This window comes from Micropterus salmoides, unplaced genomic scaffold (genome assembly GCF_014851395.1).
Source record: "Micropterus salmoides isolate LMB-PRFRI ecotype aquatic unplaced genomic scaffold, ASM1485139v1 Ms_hic_scaffold_4, whole genome shotgun sequence".
Taxonomy (NCBI): Eukaryota; Metazoa; Chordata; class Actinopteri; order Centrarchiformes; family Centrarchidae; genus Micropterus; species Micropterus salmoides.
In genome coordinates, this window is record NW_024043372.1 from 30,734,973 (window position 1) to 30,749,616 (window position 14,644).

Sequence of the window (14,644 nt, forward strand, 5' to 3'; positions counted from 1 at the left end):
GCAGCTTGTGGCCAACAGAAAGCAAGGTGATGCGACATCTGCAGTGATGTCTGTTCAGTCCTTCCTGTGCAGTCAATAAACATCCCAACGCTATACACCTTGTTTATAATATTTGTTACTGTTGTGGTTTGTGTGTGTGTTAGTTTTGTTTTCACTAAAATCTTGTGAAAGACTGACAGCCTCGTTCCTAATTGACTTCCCGAGGGTTTTGCTTCATGACCCTCTGCTCCTCCCCCACCCCCCTGTGTTAAATGTGTTAAAGAAGAAAAATACTGTGCCCTCCCTCCTCCTTTTTGTGTTTTATAATCCACACAGTCACAACAACTTTGTAAAACATGCAAAGCCCCTAAAATCTCCTGCACGCGACCTGGGCTCGTGCGCGGCGCTGGAGCCAGGCAGGTGCAAGGGGCGCGAGGACCTCTGCAACTCGGGGCTCGTGCTCCCCAGAGTACACACGCACACAAAAAGAAGAGAAAGAAAAGAAATGTGAAGTCTGACTGAATTAATAACATTTGTTTCAGTGTTTAAAATCACCAGAGCAAAGATGTGAGGGCTCCAAATATCGATTAATGGAAGTTCACCGAAATACAACTTAAAAAAAAAAATTCGCAGTATGAATAACGGATAACCTATAAGTGCGTTATGGCTTCTCAAGATAATGTTTACTCATAAAGCCTTCCAGTAGAATTTTTGAGATGGAATACCTCTTTTTAAACTGGATCTGGCTGTATAGTATTTTTGTCTGGACTGTGAAATAAATGTTAAAAATGAGCACTATTAGTTTGACTTTTGATTATTTGGTCTATTTATATAAGGTTAATTTTTTTAGTTACAGTGTTACAAACTAGTCTACACTCAATATTAATATAATTAGGCTGTGCAAACGATACATTTCAGTCAACGTTCATGCCTTTTAAAATGAGTTAACCAATAGTTAACAGTTTTATTTCAGGCATTGTCAGGGAATAATAGCCTACCACTACTTTAATCTATTATTATTATCATTATTATTATTGTTATTATTATTATTATTATTAGTAGTAGTAGTAGTAGTAGTAGTATGTGTTAAAAACCTATCAATAAATCACTACAGTATTAGCTTAGTATTATATTTGTGTGTACTTGCACTTCTTTTGTTCAATTCATTTTCTGCATGTTATGCGGGAGACTCCGTGTGTGTGTGCACGGTTTTCGTCAGGGACGATATTATATGCACACTGCATTAGATGCCAGGGCCCTTCTCCTTCTGATTATTACCAGGGGTAATATTTCATCGGCACCACGCAATCTTTGTTCTCTGTGAAGATAATAAATGGCCTAATCGTTATCAGCAAACTGCTGGGGGTGTTAGCACCGACCGAGGCTGGAAGCGGGGTCCAAAGTACTGCTGAATAAATTGGTGTTCCTTATCTCTCACTCCCAGATTATCGCCGCCTTTTCAAACTTGCACAACAAATACATTCAATGCATCTAATGCATCATTTGTGTGTAGCCTATGTGTGTGTGCCTGTTTGTGTGTGCGCGCGCGTGCGCGCGTGGGGTGAGATCCCGCAGGTTGATAGAGACAGATAGGCTCAGGGAATGAGGAATATTCTCACGTTTTACGCGCTGCAGCCATGCTGCCAATATATTCTTTATTTGGCAGTTGAGAGAGTTTATTGGCCGAACCACTGGTGCACACTTTACATATCAATACAAGCGATATTAAACATACATCACTGTGATATGATGCCTATCTGTCTGATTAGTCCCATTACTGCTAGGATGTATACAGCCTGTTTAAATAACATAATAATATGTTGTATGATATAACTCATTTTGAGTTGTTACAAAATAGGCTACGACAATATTGTCACACATTCAGGCTACATAGTTAGGGAAACAATTCTTACAGTTTATTAAGATAGCTACATTTTTTAAGATATATATATATATATATATATATATATATATTATATATATATGAGATCTCTACAGATAACACTAGATAACAGCATAAAATACAGATAGCTCGATAAACTCAATTTCCAACTTTAATTGCACTTGTGAAAATTATTCCGTGCCAGTAAACACATTGAAACATGATAGCATTATCTTCAGTTTCACAACAGGCTAAACCGCTTAACGTGCCCCTAGTTTTCTCTGATTTCGTTTTGTCTGTTTAGTAGTCCTACTTCTCTCCAGAGCAAACGGGCCTCACATAAGGCCCGTGTTAGGCTACCTTTTAAATAAACTGATGGCATTTAGTGCAGTGTAGGCCTACGTTTGCAACAATTTAGGACACAGAAGTTTTGCTACATTTTTAATTGATGTCCGGCGACTGCTTTTTTTTTCGGGTTAAGGAACAGAGCATGTCCCCCTTCTTCACTTTTCTCATGACTGACCTTTTCCTATGTCTTCAAAATTGTATTTATAATTTTAACATGCTGTAGAAAAAAATATAATAATGATGCGGGCCAAACCTGGCAGGAAAAAATAGTTGTACGCCCACAATGCAGTATTTATGAGTGACGCTTGTGACAAAAAACATTTTCCAATACACACGCACACACAAACCCGCACTCCCCTTTTAATACCGTGACATCTCCACCGGCCCCGGTGCTCTGATGGTCTCCTAGACAACCGAGATAACGGTGCTGCAGTTTTCCATATGGGTCCCGGAGTCTATTATGGCTCGGGATTAGCTCTCTCTGCGAAAAGGTCATACACAAAGTCACCAAACCTGATTTTTTCCCAACCCATATGGCCCCCGCGTGAAGGCATACTTATAAACATGCATGTGCCATTTCATTTAATGCCATTAGACTAATGGCACTGCGCTAAAAAAAAATAGTAATATAAATGAGATACGTCTGAGGAGATAGAAGAGCCCAGTATCACCAGCACTGAGGCTGGAGAGTTTCACACTGCAGGAGGGAAGCAGTCAAGTCACGCAGGAGAAAATGTGCTGTTATGTAGCGACCCCTGGCGAGGAGAGGAGGCTGCAGCACTATCATGGCAGTCCCCTCTCTCTCCCTCTCTCCCTCCCTCTCTCTCTCTCCCTCTCTGTATATGCTACAAATATTTGCATGGATGACTGAGGGATTGAGCAAGTACGAAATTGTAATAAGCAAGCACCCCTGAGAAGGAGGGAGACTATTGCATGGCTGGAATGTTCCAGCTGGGATTCCCAGTGGCTGGACAGGAAGTTAGAGGAGGTCTGACAGGAAGTGTGTTTTCAGGGAGGGCCAGCAGCGGGTGAAGAGAGAGAGGGTGATGTTTCCTGTTGGCCCTCTCCACGTTTAGACGCCTCGCTTATTCTGTTCGTCCCACCCTACCCCCTCTTTTCTCGGTTCCCTTCACACCCAACATGAGAACATACCAGTATGCAAATGCTTTTAGCAGCGTCCGCCTGTGCTCACAGTGTAAAATTATAGGAATGCTATTAGAGGACAGTGGTAAGCCAAGACAGTAGATCATGTATGCAGGGTAGGATTGTGTCACAGGATGCAGATGTCACCACATGAAGTGAAACTTCCTGCCCATCAAAGCAGTCAGTGCCAGTTTAATGGACTCACGTTCAGCAGCCCACAACAGAAAGTGAGTATGGGTTCATGGAAATAAGGCAAGAAAATTCAAGAGGGAGATATGGTAGAAGAGAGAGCAAGCAGGGAGGGTGATTGTAGGTAGAGATGTGATGGTGCGATATGTGGATTGCAGGAGGAAAAATCTCTTTGTCTCTCCTGAGCTCAGTGGACAATCAAAGTTTCCTATCAGCTCTGGAGTAGGGGAAATTGGCTGCCCTGGGAAAGAGAAGGCCACTCTCACAGCCAATGGGAAGTGCCCCTGTCACTCTAATCAGGTCCAATAGACAAAGTAGGAAACGTGTGTGTGTGTGTGTGTGTTTGTGTGTGTGTGTGTCTCTGTGCAAGCACTCAGACAAGAATGCATTTTAACAGAGAGCAGCTTTGTTTTACTCGCCTTCATGTGATCCAAGATGATACAAAGTCTAAAGTAGCGTCAAACCTTCATCTGCCACTTATCCTCTGCACTGAGGGACATATATGAGCCACGCGGGTGTGTTTTTTTGGCAAAACTTGTCCTGAGAGGCATGACCATCAGTGCTTTGATGGAGCGCCATGTGGCAGAGATCAGTGGGTCTTAGTGGGAGCTGTGGACAGTTGCACACAAGGGCGGCAAGGGAAGAGGATTACTGTCTCATCGATACAAATCCATAGAAAGAGGGAGGTTGACATCCATATGCACACAGATGTAGGCAGAGCACAGAAGCTTTGGGCAAAAGTGTGCGCAATGTAAACATCTGCGCGAGAGGAGCACGACCGTGGCCTTTGATGCTCGCCTTTTTTGTGCCATCCATCTTTCCTGCTCTCCCTCTGTCCCCACCTCTTCCATGCCAGACAAGAATGTGTCTCTCCGCACCCGGGGCCCAATCCTCCGTTTGAAGTCCCATCTCCATCTCCCTACGCTGCCCTTCCCTTCCTCCGTCTTTTCCGTCTGTGTTGACTATCTTGTCTGTCAGCCGGGCTCTTGCCCGCCTCCCGCAGCTGCAACGAGGGCCACAGACGCCTTCATTGTCCTCCTCTTCCTCGCCCTCACGCTTCTGCACCCGGCAAGATCACACCTGCCACCTGCACAGGACGCAGGGCCCCGGGACCTTAGCAGCGGGGGCTTTCATCCATCCCTCACCTCGCCCTTCAGAGCCTCTCATCCCCTCATCCCGGCACCCTGTCACTGAGGAATGGCCGGTGCAGAGGGCCAGGGCAGAGCAGGACACAGAGCTGCTGTTGTGAGGATGTGTGTTTTAAGCAGAGCCAGGGGGAATCAACGCAGGTGAGGTGTGTTTGAGGGCTCGAGTTTTGAGTTCAGATTCAAGTCATATGTCTTCTTTTCGATGACAACCTATTATGGCTGGGTAGCAGGATTGACTGCATTGAATGAATGCATGTTGTGAGGAACGTGGATCTGTGTGTGTGTGTGTGTGTGTGTGTGTGTGTGTGTGTGTGTGTGTGTGTGTGTGTGTGTGTGTGTGCATAATAACATACTGACAGTGAGGGTGGTGGCTCTGTCTCTGTGATTTATGAGAGTGTGCTGTGAAGGGTCTCCTGAGCAGGATATTGTTCCCTGACTGGTGACTTCTGCCTCTCTCTTTGTGTGTGTATGTGTGTGTATTTTAGCGCGAGAAAGATTAAGAGGGAGAGTACGGCAGGTGAGCCCTCACTGCAATCAATCACTACCACGTCACCAGACACTGGGCTTGTGGATTACCCCTTCAACTGATACCTACTTTAACTCCACTTTTTTTTTTTGCATATTCATTATTTTTCTGGCAGATAAGGAAAAGAACACATTCTGCATCATTACTATACTTCAGGAAAGGAAGATAATAATCAACTTCATGCCTGAGAGGGGTTGGAGGGCATGACAGCTCAACCACATGGCCCAACCAGTCCAGCACCCTGCACAAACCTCCTCATCCACCTCAAACACACACTCACACACACACGGTTTGCCACATCAGGATACAGTGCTGCACATGAATTCCGGTTTAAACAGTATTCTGCTCGGCTTACACCAACAGATAAACCGCAGTTCTTCTGCGACCAGTAATCACATCCTGGACCAGAGGACCACGCTGGGTCTGAAAAGACTGAAAGGCCAAACACCAATACCACACTTTGCTGTTATATCACTGACATGGCATTGTCTCCCTGTCGATGATATAACAGCCAAATGTGGAAGCAAAACGCATCAACAAACCGATCCATGATGACATGAGCCATAAGGTCCAGCCATATTCAGTGATGCCCCTTCATGAAGCAGGACTACTATCCTTGCCAACAGCATCAGTCACAACATAAAATTCAAAGACTTTTCAACAGCTTCATGACATTGGCTCTTCCAGTGCCTCGCTTCTTCCTCAGTATCTGAGTATCTTCTTCCTCAGTATCTGAGCCCATATTTATCTGACCTTTAAGAATTACACTCATGAATACGCTAAAGAGACAACTAGCCTTCCATTCTGCCCAACAAAGTCAAAACGCAATATCATTGGGTTAAAATTGCGATCTGAATCAGACTTTTTGACTGATCTGTTTTACCAAATAATTTATGAATAACCAGCATCTCCGCAGTCTCAGAATGACTTCATCATTAAGATTCCTTTAAACCACAAATTTATTTCATTAAAGATTATTTATATTAAACTAGCTCATTAGCTCAAACGTACAAGAGAGCTGTAGAAACAAGAACGTATTTTGAGATGTATCTTCCCTGTGTCTTTAAGATTGTCCAAACATACAGTGCAGTATCTAAATGCCGCAAGGACAAAATGTTTATAATTGGACTAAAAAGGCATTAAAATTAAGGTTTTACAAATTATACATCTCCACAGTTTGGCGAAGAACCAACTTCAGTTTCCATCGTTTCTACCATCTGCCTTTGTAAGGCAGCATTGTTTTATTTTAATTTGTGTGATATTGTTGTTTAATATCTCCAGTAGCAACACAAGAATTAAACAATTTAGCTATTGGCGATGTATAAAATATAAATAGGGATTAAATAGGATTATATATATAAATAGGATTAAATAATAGGAAATTGACTGAATGGAAAGGAGGGAGGAACGCTGCTGGTACAGGTGCAAGCCTACATTAGAGAAAATTCCCAGTAAGGGTAATTTAAAACTACAATGACACGTTTAGACCATGAAAATGCATGGAAAGGGATTTCAGACTCAATCAATGCCAGCTTTATTCTGTTCTCCTAACCTTTTCAAGGCCAGTGATTCATTCTAGTGACCTGATGGCGTCACTACTGAGTGGTGAGCAGACATGAGCTCAGTGGTTTGTTCGACACGGTCACTTGTGTCGAGGTAGACGTGTGCGAGCAGCACGTCTGTTTTCTGCTGTGAGAATGAGACACGGCGGCTCTCCGAACTGCTCCAAATCTCCACTCGTGTACAAACACCCAAACAAAAATGCTATTGTGTGGCCTTTCACCAGCACCGAGCATCAGTGCTAACAGACATTGTCTTTGCTTTCCCCCTGCTGTGTATTTTCAGAATGATTATTGTACGGCACATACAATATGTTAACATTATCATTGTGAGGGGAACGGGGACTGTTATTATGGAGCAGGAAATGACCTACCAGGACCCCTGGTGACCTCAGAGGGAAAGCAATGACCTCAGACTGACCCCTTATGTTTGTCCTGGGCTCTGACTGTCCATTGAAGCAGGTTGGCTGCTCTGCTGAGTGGGGAGGAGAGGGCGATAGGTGGGGGTTACTCTGAAATAAGGAATCCAACAATGTGCTGGAAACTCCCTCTGTGGTGCCAGTTTTAAAAAGGGGCACCAGTCAAAGTGCATATGTAGCTGGTTTTTATTTTGAGATGGTAGAATTACATTTTGTGTCAGCAGAGGATTCAACAGAATTGATGGGGTCAAAATGAAGTGCAGTTTTGCTGAAGAGAAAAAAGTGGTGGTTTTCAACACAAGTACGCCCCCTTTTGATTACACATGGATACTGCTTCCCCAACTAATACACCAGCCAAAACCAAATGTAAACAGTCTTCACACACCTACTAAATAATAAACCAATAACCTTGCTCAATGAGTTTCTCAAGACTTTATTTCAAATTTGACAGCTTTCCATATCCTTGCCCATTTCACATCTGTGTCCCATCTCCCATGTCTTTTCCTGCATACTACCTAATTTCATGTATTCACTACTCTCATGGTCAAAAAAACAAAACAAAAAAAACACCACTTGCAAAACAAATCATACAAAACGTAGAAAATATGACTGGTGAACATCAACAACAAGCATTTTGGATGACACAGAATTAGAGCTTCAGATTTGTTCAAATATAAACGTCAGATGGGGGCGAGTAGAAAAAATTTGTAAGTGCAAAAGAGATAACATTGGAAAAGGCTTTCACCTTCATGCTGAAGAAGTAGCCATGATTTAATCTCAGAATACAGTGTATGCGAGAAAAGACATGAGACTGAAAACACTTGGGCCCTTCAGATATTCATAAAAAAAAGCCCCATACCCATACATACTCCATGAAAAAGAAAAATTATACAAAGTCCAGATTTGAACATGAAAATTAAGTGTCATGTCTTTGCAAAGTGTGACACAGTTTAAGTGTGGGTCAACAAACTCAAAAACAAACAAACAAAAAAGCCAAACGTTGTGATGTAGCTGCTGTAGAGCGGAGCACGCAGTGACCTCGAGTTTATCACAAGGCACAATATAAACCACTACTGTAAGATGAGATGTTTACAGTCCATGTCTGGGTTGAAGGATGGTAAAAAAAAAAAATGTTTAAGCATTTGTGTCACATTTAATTTAATTCTCATACATACAAATAGTCGGTTGCATGTTGTAGCAGGGATAGTGTGCCTGTTTATGCGTGCTAGTGTGGCAGGAGTAGTTTAGAGGGCATCCAGCAGACTGTCAATGCGGCTGACAAGCTCCTGTCTCTTGCTGGTCAGAGTCTTCTCACTTTCGATGTAAGCCTCCTTCTTGACCTTACCCGCCACCAGCCGCTCCGCCTCCTGGCAGGATCGGCACACCAGCTCCTTCACCTGGCCGTCCAGCTTCTGCACCTCCCCGACCTGAGAGCACAGGGGGGGGGGGGGGGGGTGAGCCTCCCTGCCACATCCAGGTCACTTCACAACAATTCAAAACACACGCTGCTCACCTTATCCGCCAAGTCGGAGCCCTCAGCTTTGAGGCGGGCCTGCAGTGAGCTGATCTCGTTGGTAAGAGTGCGGTGGTCGGCCTCTAGAGTCTTCCGGCCGCTGTTGAGGGCCCCAGTGTCGCGCGACTGTTTGTAGCGGTTCACCACCTCGTCCATATGTCGGTACAGACCCAAGCGCTTGTTGACCAGGGTCAGCACCTGCTCCGTGATAGAGGCCACCTTCATACGCACCTCAGCAGCGGGGTCCTGAACAAAGCAGGAGGAGGACGTAAAAACATATTTAAAACTGATTCCCAACACATAAGAGTGAAGTGACAAGAACTGATTGAAATGTAGGTGAACATAAGGACAAAGAAACCAGGCTTAACGAAACACATGGCTGTTGTCATACCTTTGTGATGGCAAAGTCCAGGCGGACATAGATGATGACAGTGAAGAAGAGGATGTAGAAGGCTCCTACAACCAAGAGAGGCTCCTGTAGCATCAGGATCTTATTGAAGTTATAATGAACCTGGTAACCACAAGAGGTTTATTAATTCAGATTTGATTTCACAGCTTATATCAACTTCACACAACTGTGAAATAAGTCTGGTGAGGCCGAAGTCTGAAATACCTTTATTAGACTGTTATAGTAGAGAGATGAGAGGAAATGGTCACCACGTGCAACAAAGCCGTACTACAGCCAGTGACTTTGCAGTCAGTGGTCTGTGTCTTAAGCCATTAGCAATGAGTTTCCCTAAACTGAAACATGAACTTGAGGGAGCTAAACCCAATTTCAAGTGCGGAAACAATTATTTGATTCACTAGTTGAATGATAGACAATAATATTAATAAATCTATACTCTGATAATTGATTAAACAAGTAATTTATCAAGTAAAAATATAAAACCTATGCTGGTCAAAGCTTCCCAAATATGAAGTATTGTATGCTTTTCTCTCTAACATTATTGTGAACTGAACACCTTGCGTTGACTGTCCCTGTGAGGACACAGTACTGTGAAGAATGTATTATGAAAGTACAGTATAGCCATACAGACATTCATAACATTAACACTAACACATCCAAATCCTCACAAGCAGCCCCTCAAGACTGACATTCACAGAAACAAACACATGCTGGTAATTTAGCTGTTCATAGAGGCTTTTTTTGAGTCTCGTTTCACAAGTTTACCCATTTATCTAGAGAAGTTTGCTGGGGGGGAAACTCAGAACCTCCTCAAATCTGGAACAATGACTGATGTAAGAAGACCTGGGGATGGGTCTTAGATCAAGTTCATACTACTGTTACACAGCTCATTCTAAGATACATTTTATGCAAAGTTTAAGTTAATAGGATAATTTAATCAGACTGTAAAGGTTTGATTACTGTAGTGTACAATTACTTTAAAACTCATTTTTAAACTTAAAAAACCTGTCTGCAGCTCTGGCAGCTATCTGGCTTCAACATATCTGGACATGTGGTTATTAATAATAAAGTAGAAGCTACATGTTAGGTTATTAAAAGCGATCTTCTGGTAAATAATGCATATCTATGTATTTTATAAAGCATGCCACAATTCCCGTACTTTTCTAGCATTCGTCTTACCACAACATCCTGAATGTGATGCTCCACCAGGTTGTTCTTAGTGGCGACCAGCACTGGTCGGCCAAAGGTATCCAGATATGTATAGTGCAGCTGGTTTGGCATGCGGTCAATTTTGTAAGGTGTTTCCATGTGGATGTTTCTGATAGGACAAGACAGGGAAAAACATGAGAAATCAGCAGAGTACTTTCAAAAATCTCCACTCAACCCAACACACTGAACATCTGCTGGCAAACACTTACCTGGCCCCCTCTGGCAGGATGATTTTCACAGTGAGGAAGTCAATAACCTGGTCATCATACACATGGTCAACCAGTCTCATCTTCAGTGCATATTGGTCACCTAGATGATAAACATGTGACACATTAGCAGCACATTGTCGGTGATTAGGAAGGATGTGTCTAAAATAGGAAGCCTGGGTACCACTCATGGTGAACACAAGCGTCTGTCCTGTCTCAATTATCCACCTGTACCCTTCCTCTCAGTCTGGAGTGGTCCTTCAGAAAATGGGTATGAAGTTTTCTCCTGTGTTTGGGCTGAACTCACCCAGGGTGTAGAGGTACTCGTAGCTGGGCAGATTGTAGCCAATGATGTAGTGGGTCTTCCAGCCTCCGAACAACGGGAAGCGAGGTCTGACCTCCACCTCCACAGAGTCATCCAGAACCTGCAGATGGGAGGTGGAGATGTTTCCAATCTCATCTCTGTAGTAGACGTCCTGGGCCGAGGCAGGAAGGATTGTCTGTTGAGGAGAAGGCATATATAGTCATCATCCACATCACCTCAACAGTAACAAGAAGTCAAGACGCCGGTGGTTTGAGTTTAATACAGCACCTTGAAGGATTTGACAGATGAGATACCACTGTCTGACTGACGCTGATAATCGTAACGTGAAAAAGGCCCCTTCAGGATGGCTCCCGTGTGTCTTAAGTCGATGGTCTCTTCCACAGCAATGTTACCCCAGTGAGAGACCTCAATGGTCCGAGTTATGCTGCTGATGGTGAGGAAGGGGGAGTTGTTTTCATAGTGGATCTTCATCGCATCCTGGACAGAACAGAACACAAACAACACATAAGGTTTTAGAAACTCTCTTGCAGCTTCAATTGAAGCTCATCAAACCTGGTTTAGAGCTGTACCTCGCTGAATGGAGCTACGTCCCGGAAGGGTCCATACTCGATGATCTCATCATTCTTGCTGGGGTTACCCAGCTTCGTGTAGCTCTCCACAGTCTTAGAGGCCAGTCGGACACGCGTGGTCTGGCTGCGAGTAGGGTACGGGGAATACAGGTAGTGGTTCCCCTGAAAGACCACCAGCTGGCGCTCTGCTTGGGTGACGTGTGTGGGGAAGGGCTTCAGGACATGGCTAAATGTCATCTCTACCTTTGCTTTCAGCTGAGCGCCTGCTGCCAGACTGGAGGGCAGCTGCACTTTGTAAAACTGCCCGCTGTACAGGAACAGATGAGACATGACAGAGAGGAGCATGGGGAAGATTAATTGCATAACTGCTGAACTACAAAATGTAATCTTGCTTTCAACATTTCATTGTTGGGGATGTGGTTTTACTACCTTATATTGTAAATGGAAAATGCTGATAAAATGACCCAAATATTTATCAATAAGTAATTTGTCATCTAACAAGTTGCCAAGTATTGTTTTATGAATCAAACCCATTTATTTTCATATTAAAAGTCACTGCACTGACAGAAATCGACAGATGACTATGTAACGGAGTCTAATATCTTACCTTCGGCCCTGAATTGTTGTCTGTTGGAGTTCAAGTGTGCCATCCTCCTCGTCATCACCCTTCACCTGTGAAAACATGGTGGTTTGAGCATACACTGTTTGAAATGAAAACACTTACCAGCGAAATACGGGACAAGTGAAAGGTTCATAATGCAGCGGGTAACAGTTGAAGCCTTGAAGGAACCTCGTGTAGCGTTTTATTCTGTCTAAAAACAGAGCATTGCTACAGTTTCATTCATAGTGGAAGGGGCAGGCCTGCGCAGTCACACACGGAAGTGAGCTGCCCAGCGCATACGTGTCATTCAGTCAGAGCGTGCAGCGCTGCGGAAGTTAACTTGTTACACATCCTCAGCGATTCAAAATTAATTTATCTGATTTAGGTCGAGCTGTTTAGTACATTCCTGCTCAATGCAAATGAGCTAATGCCAATACATTGCAATAAGCAATACACACAATAGTAACTTAGCAAACTGTGGCTGTTTTTGAGCTCACTGCAGGACCACACACTGAATCACATCATCCTTGCTAACTTATGAGCTGTGATTTCATGCATTCAATGAACACACTGTAACATCACATGGTAGCACCAACCTGTGCACTAACGTTACTGCTGTCAATTTAACACAGAAAAAAAGCTACATTTAAGAGCAGCGGGGTGTTGCATAGCCAGGATACGTGTAGCATGCCATGAAGGGGCTAACAGGCTAAAGCTAGCGAGTCATTTCTCAGCAGAGGGGCTGGCGGCGTTTCAGTCACTGATGTTGGGCTCACCGAAGCTCCGATGTATGCCAGGTGTGCGGACAGGTCATCCTCGACCGCTAATATGAAGCTCTGGACGGCAGAGTGTCCCTGGTTGGACAGCACGATCTCCGCGGTGATCTTGGCCAGATGAGTGCTCAAGTCCACGGTCCTCTTCACCTCCTCGTTCACCAAACCGTCCGCTGAAACCTCCGAGCTCCGAGCAGCCAGCAGCAGCAGCAGGCACGCGGCGAGAAGCGGCGACTTTCGAGTCATGGTTAAAGACATTACGATGTGAAATACCGGGACAAGAGCGGAAAGATTGAGGGAAATGTAGAGCAGCAAAGAAAGGCCGCCGTGCCGCTCTACATCAGAAAGGATGACGCTTCATTCAGTCCAACGTGATGACGTCACTGCGCGCTCTAAAACCGACCTACAGCGCGCCGTGCGTCGGAAGCGATTGTGAAATCTTACATAAAGATAGTTATTTAAGATTAAAACATAACACGATTTCAATATGACCTTTTTTCAAGAATGTTGGTCCTTGGAATGTCTGCGGTAGTGAGCTCTCCTCCTGCTGAAGGCACCTGTGTCAGTCATTCCAGCCTACACTATTGAACATATGCATTGAACAGACTTCTGATGCTGTCAGTATGTGAATGTGGCATATTGTGAGTTGCAACGGGCCGAAATAGCTCAGTTGGGAGAGCGTTAGACTGAAGATCTAAAGGTCCCTGGTTCGATCCCGGGTTTCGGCAGAGCATGGGGAAGTTTTGAAGGCTCGGGCAGTTTATGGTATGACCAGGGAGCACTGTGACTAGAAAGAGTTGACGATCTGTTGAGCCGGTCATTATGCACAAACAAAGCGAGTAGCTATGTTAAGGAATAACACACACTCTTACCAATATGCTTCATGGTATTGAAACATTTGCAGTATCAAATAACTCAGATGCAGGTAAATTAACCACATAACCTGTAGGCTACAGAAAATTTGTCAATTAACTCCACAGCCTATAGCATGTTTGACACTGTAGAGAAAATATGCTATTGTATATTTTTTGTGAATGTAGCCTGAATGATTTGCAGCATTCATTCATGTGTTTAGGATTGTAAGGACGTGAAACATAAATTAAATTAGACATTAGGCCTGTGTTAAAAAGGCTACTGATTTATTAGTTGTTGTTTTAGAGGATTCAATGTTTTTGCGTATGTGCCGAAATAGCTCAGTTGGGAGAGCGTTAGACTGAAGATCTAAAGGTCCCTGGTTCGATCCCGGGTTTCGGCAGTGTGCAAGGCTTTTAAACTTTGTGTAGGTATCTTTGCATCGGGATCCTGTTGTAAAAGAGTAGGTTTTATAATCAGCTGTTAAATCGCCAAAAATTTGTTTGCCTAACACGATTTTGCTACATATAATGTTTCATAACCAAAAACTCACAATCATTAAGGGTGGCCATGGCCATTTTTCATACCTTCAGTCAGAATCAGATGTCATGAAGGTTTTCACATACAATGAATTTACCTTGGTATTTTGGTGCATAACAATAATTATAGTAAGATAAAAGAAAAAAAGAAAAACAAGTAGCCTGCTACAAAAGTCAAAAATCATAAAAAATTATGATAATAATAAAAAAGAAATACGTAATTTAAACAATATAAAATATATATGTTTCACATGAATCAACTATGCTGCACATTGACTGCTGATGATGGCATCACCATTAAAACTGTGACTTGGGAGGTGTTTTTTTAGGTGGTGGATTTGCATTTTTTTCACAGCAAAATATAAATCTGAGATGTAGCTGACTTGTGTCAATTAAATGTGTGTGTTTTTTATATATTAGAATACAATGTAGATACAGGTTGTGTAAATGGAATTTAG

The 14,644-nt window shown here is 43.3% G+C and overlaps 1 protein-coding gene and 2 non-coding genes across 3 annotated transcripts; 2 read left to right on the plus strand and 1 right to left on the minus strand.

Moving 5' to 3' along the window:
• Positions 1-7,606: 7,606 nt before the first annotated feature.
• Positions 7,607-13,155, minus strand: rpn1 (ribophorin I). The gene is made up of 10 exons (XM_038696253.1): positions 12,799-13,155; positions 12,029-12,093; positions 11,422-11,728; positions 11,120-11,329; positions 10,835-11,027; positions 10,531-10,630; positions 10,292-10,430; positions 9,098-9,217; positions 8,707-8,952; positions 7,607-8,620 (listed from the first exon to the last, which is right to left on the minus strand). Exons 1-10 carry the CDS (start codon positions 13,051-13,053, stop codon positions 8,438-8,440), a joined length of 1,818 nt encoding a protein of 605 aa, XP_038552181.1. The 5' UTR covers positions 13,054-13,155; the 3' UTR covers positions 7,607-8,437.
• Positions 13,156-13,450: 295 nt separating this feature from the next.
• trnaf-gaa lies at positions 13,451-13,523 on the plus strand. Its single transcript has one exon. It is a non-coding gene; the product is annotated as a tRNA-Phe (tRNA).
• A 454-nt stretch (positions 13,524-13,977) lies between these two features.
• On the plus strand, positions 13,978-14,050 carry trnaf-gaa. Its single transcript has one exon. It is a non-coding gene; the product is annotated as a tRNA-Phe (tRNA).
• The last annotated feature ends 594 nt before the right edge of the window (positions 14,051-14,644 follow it).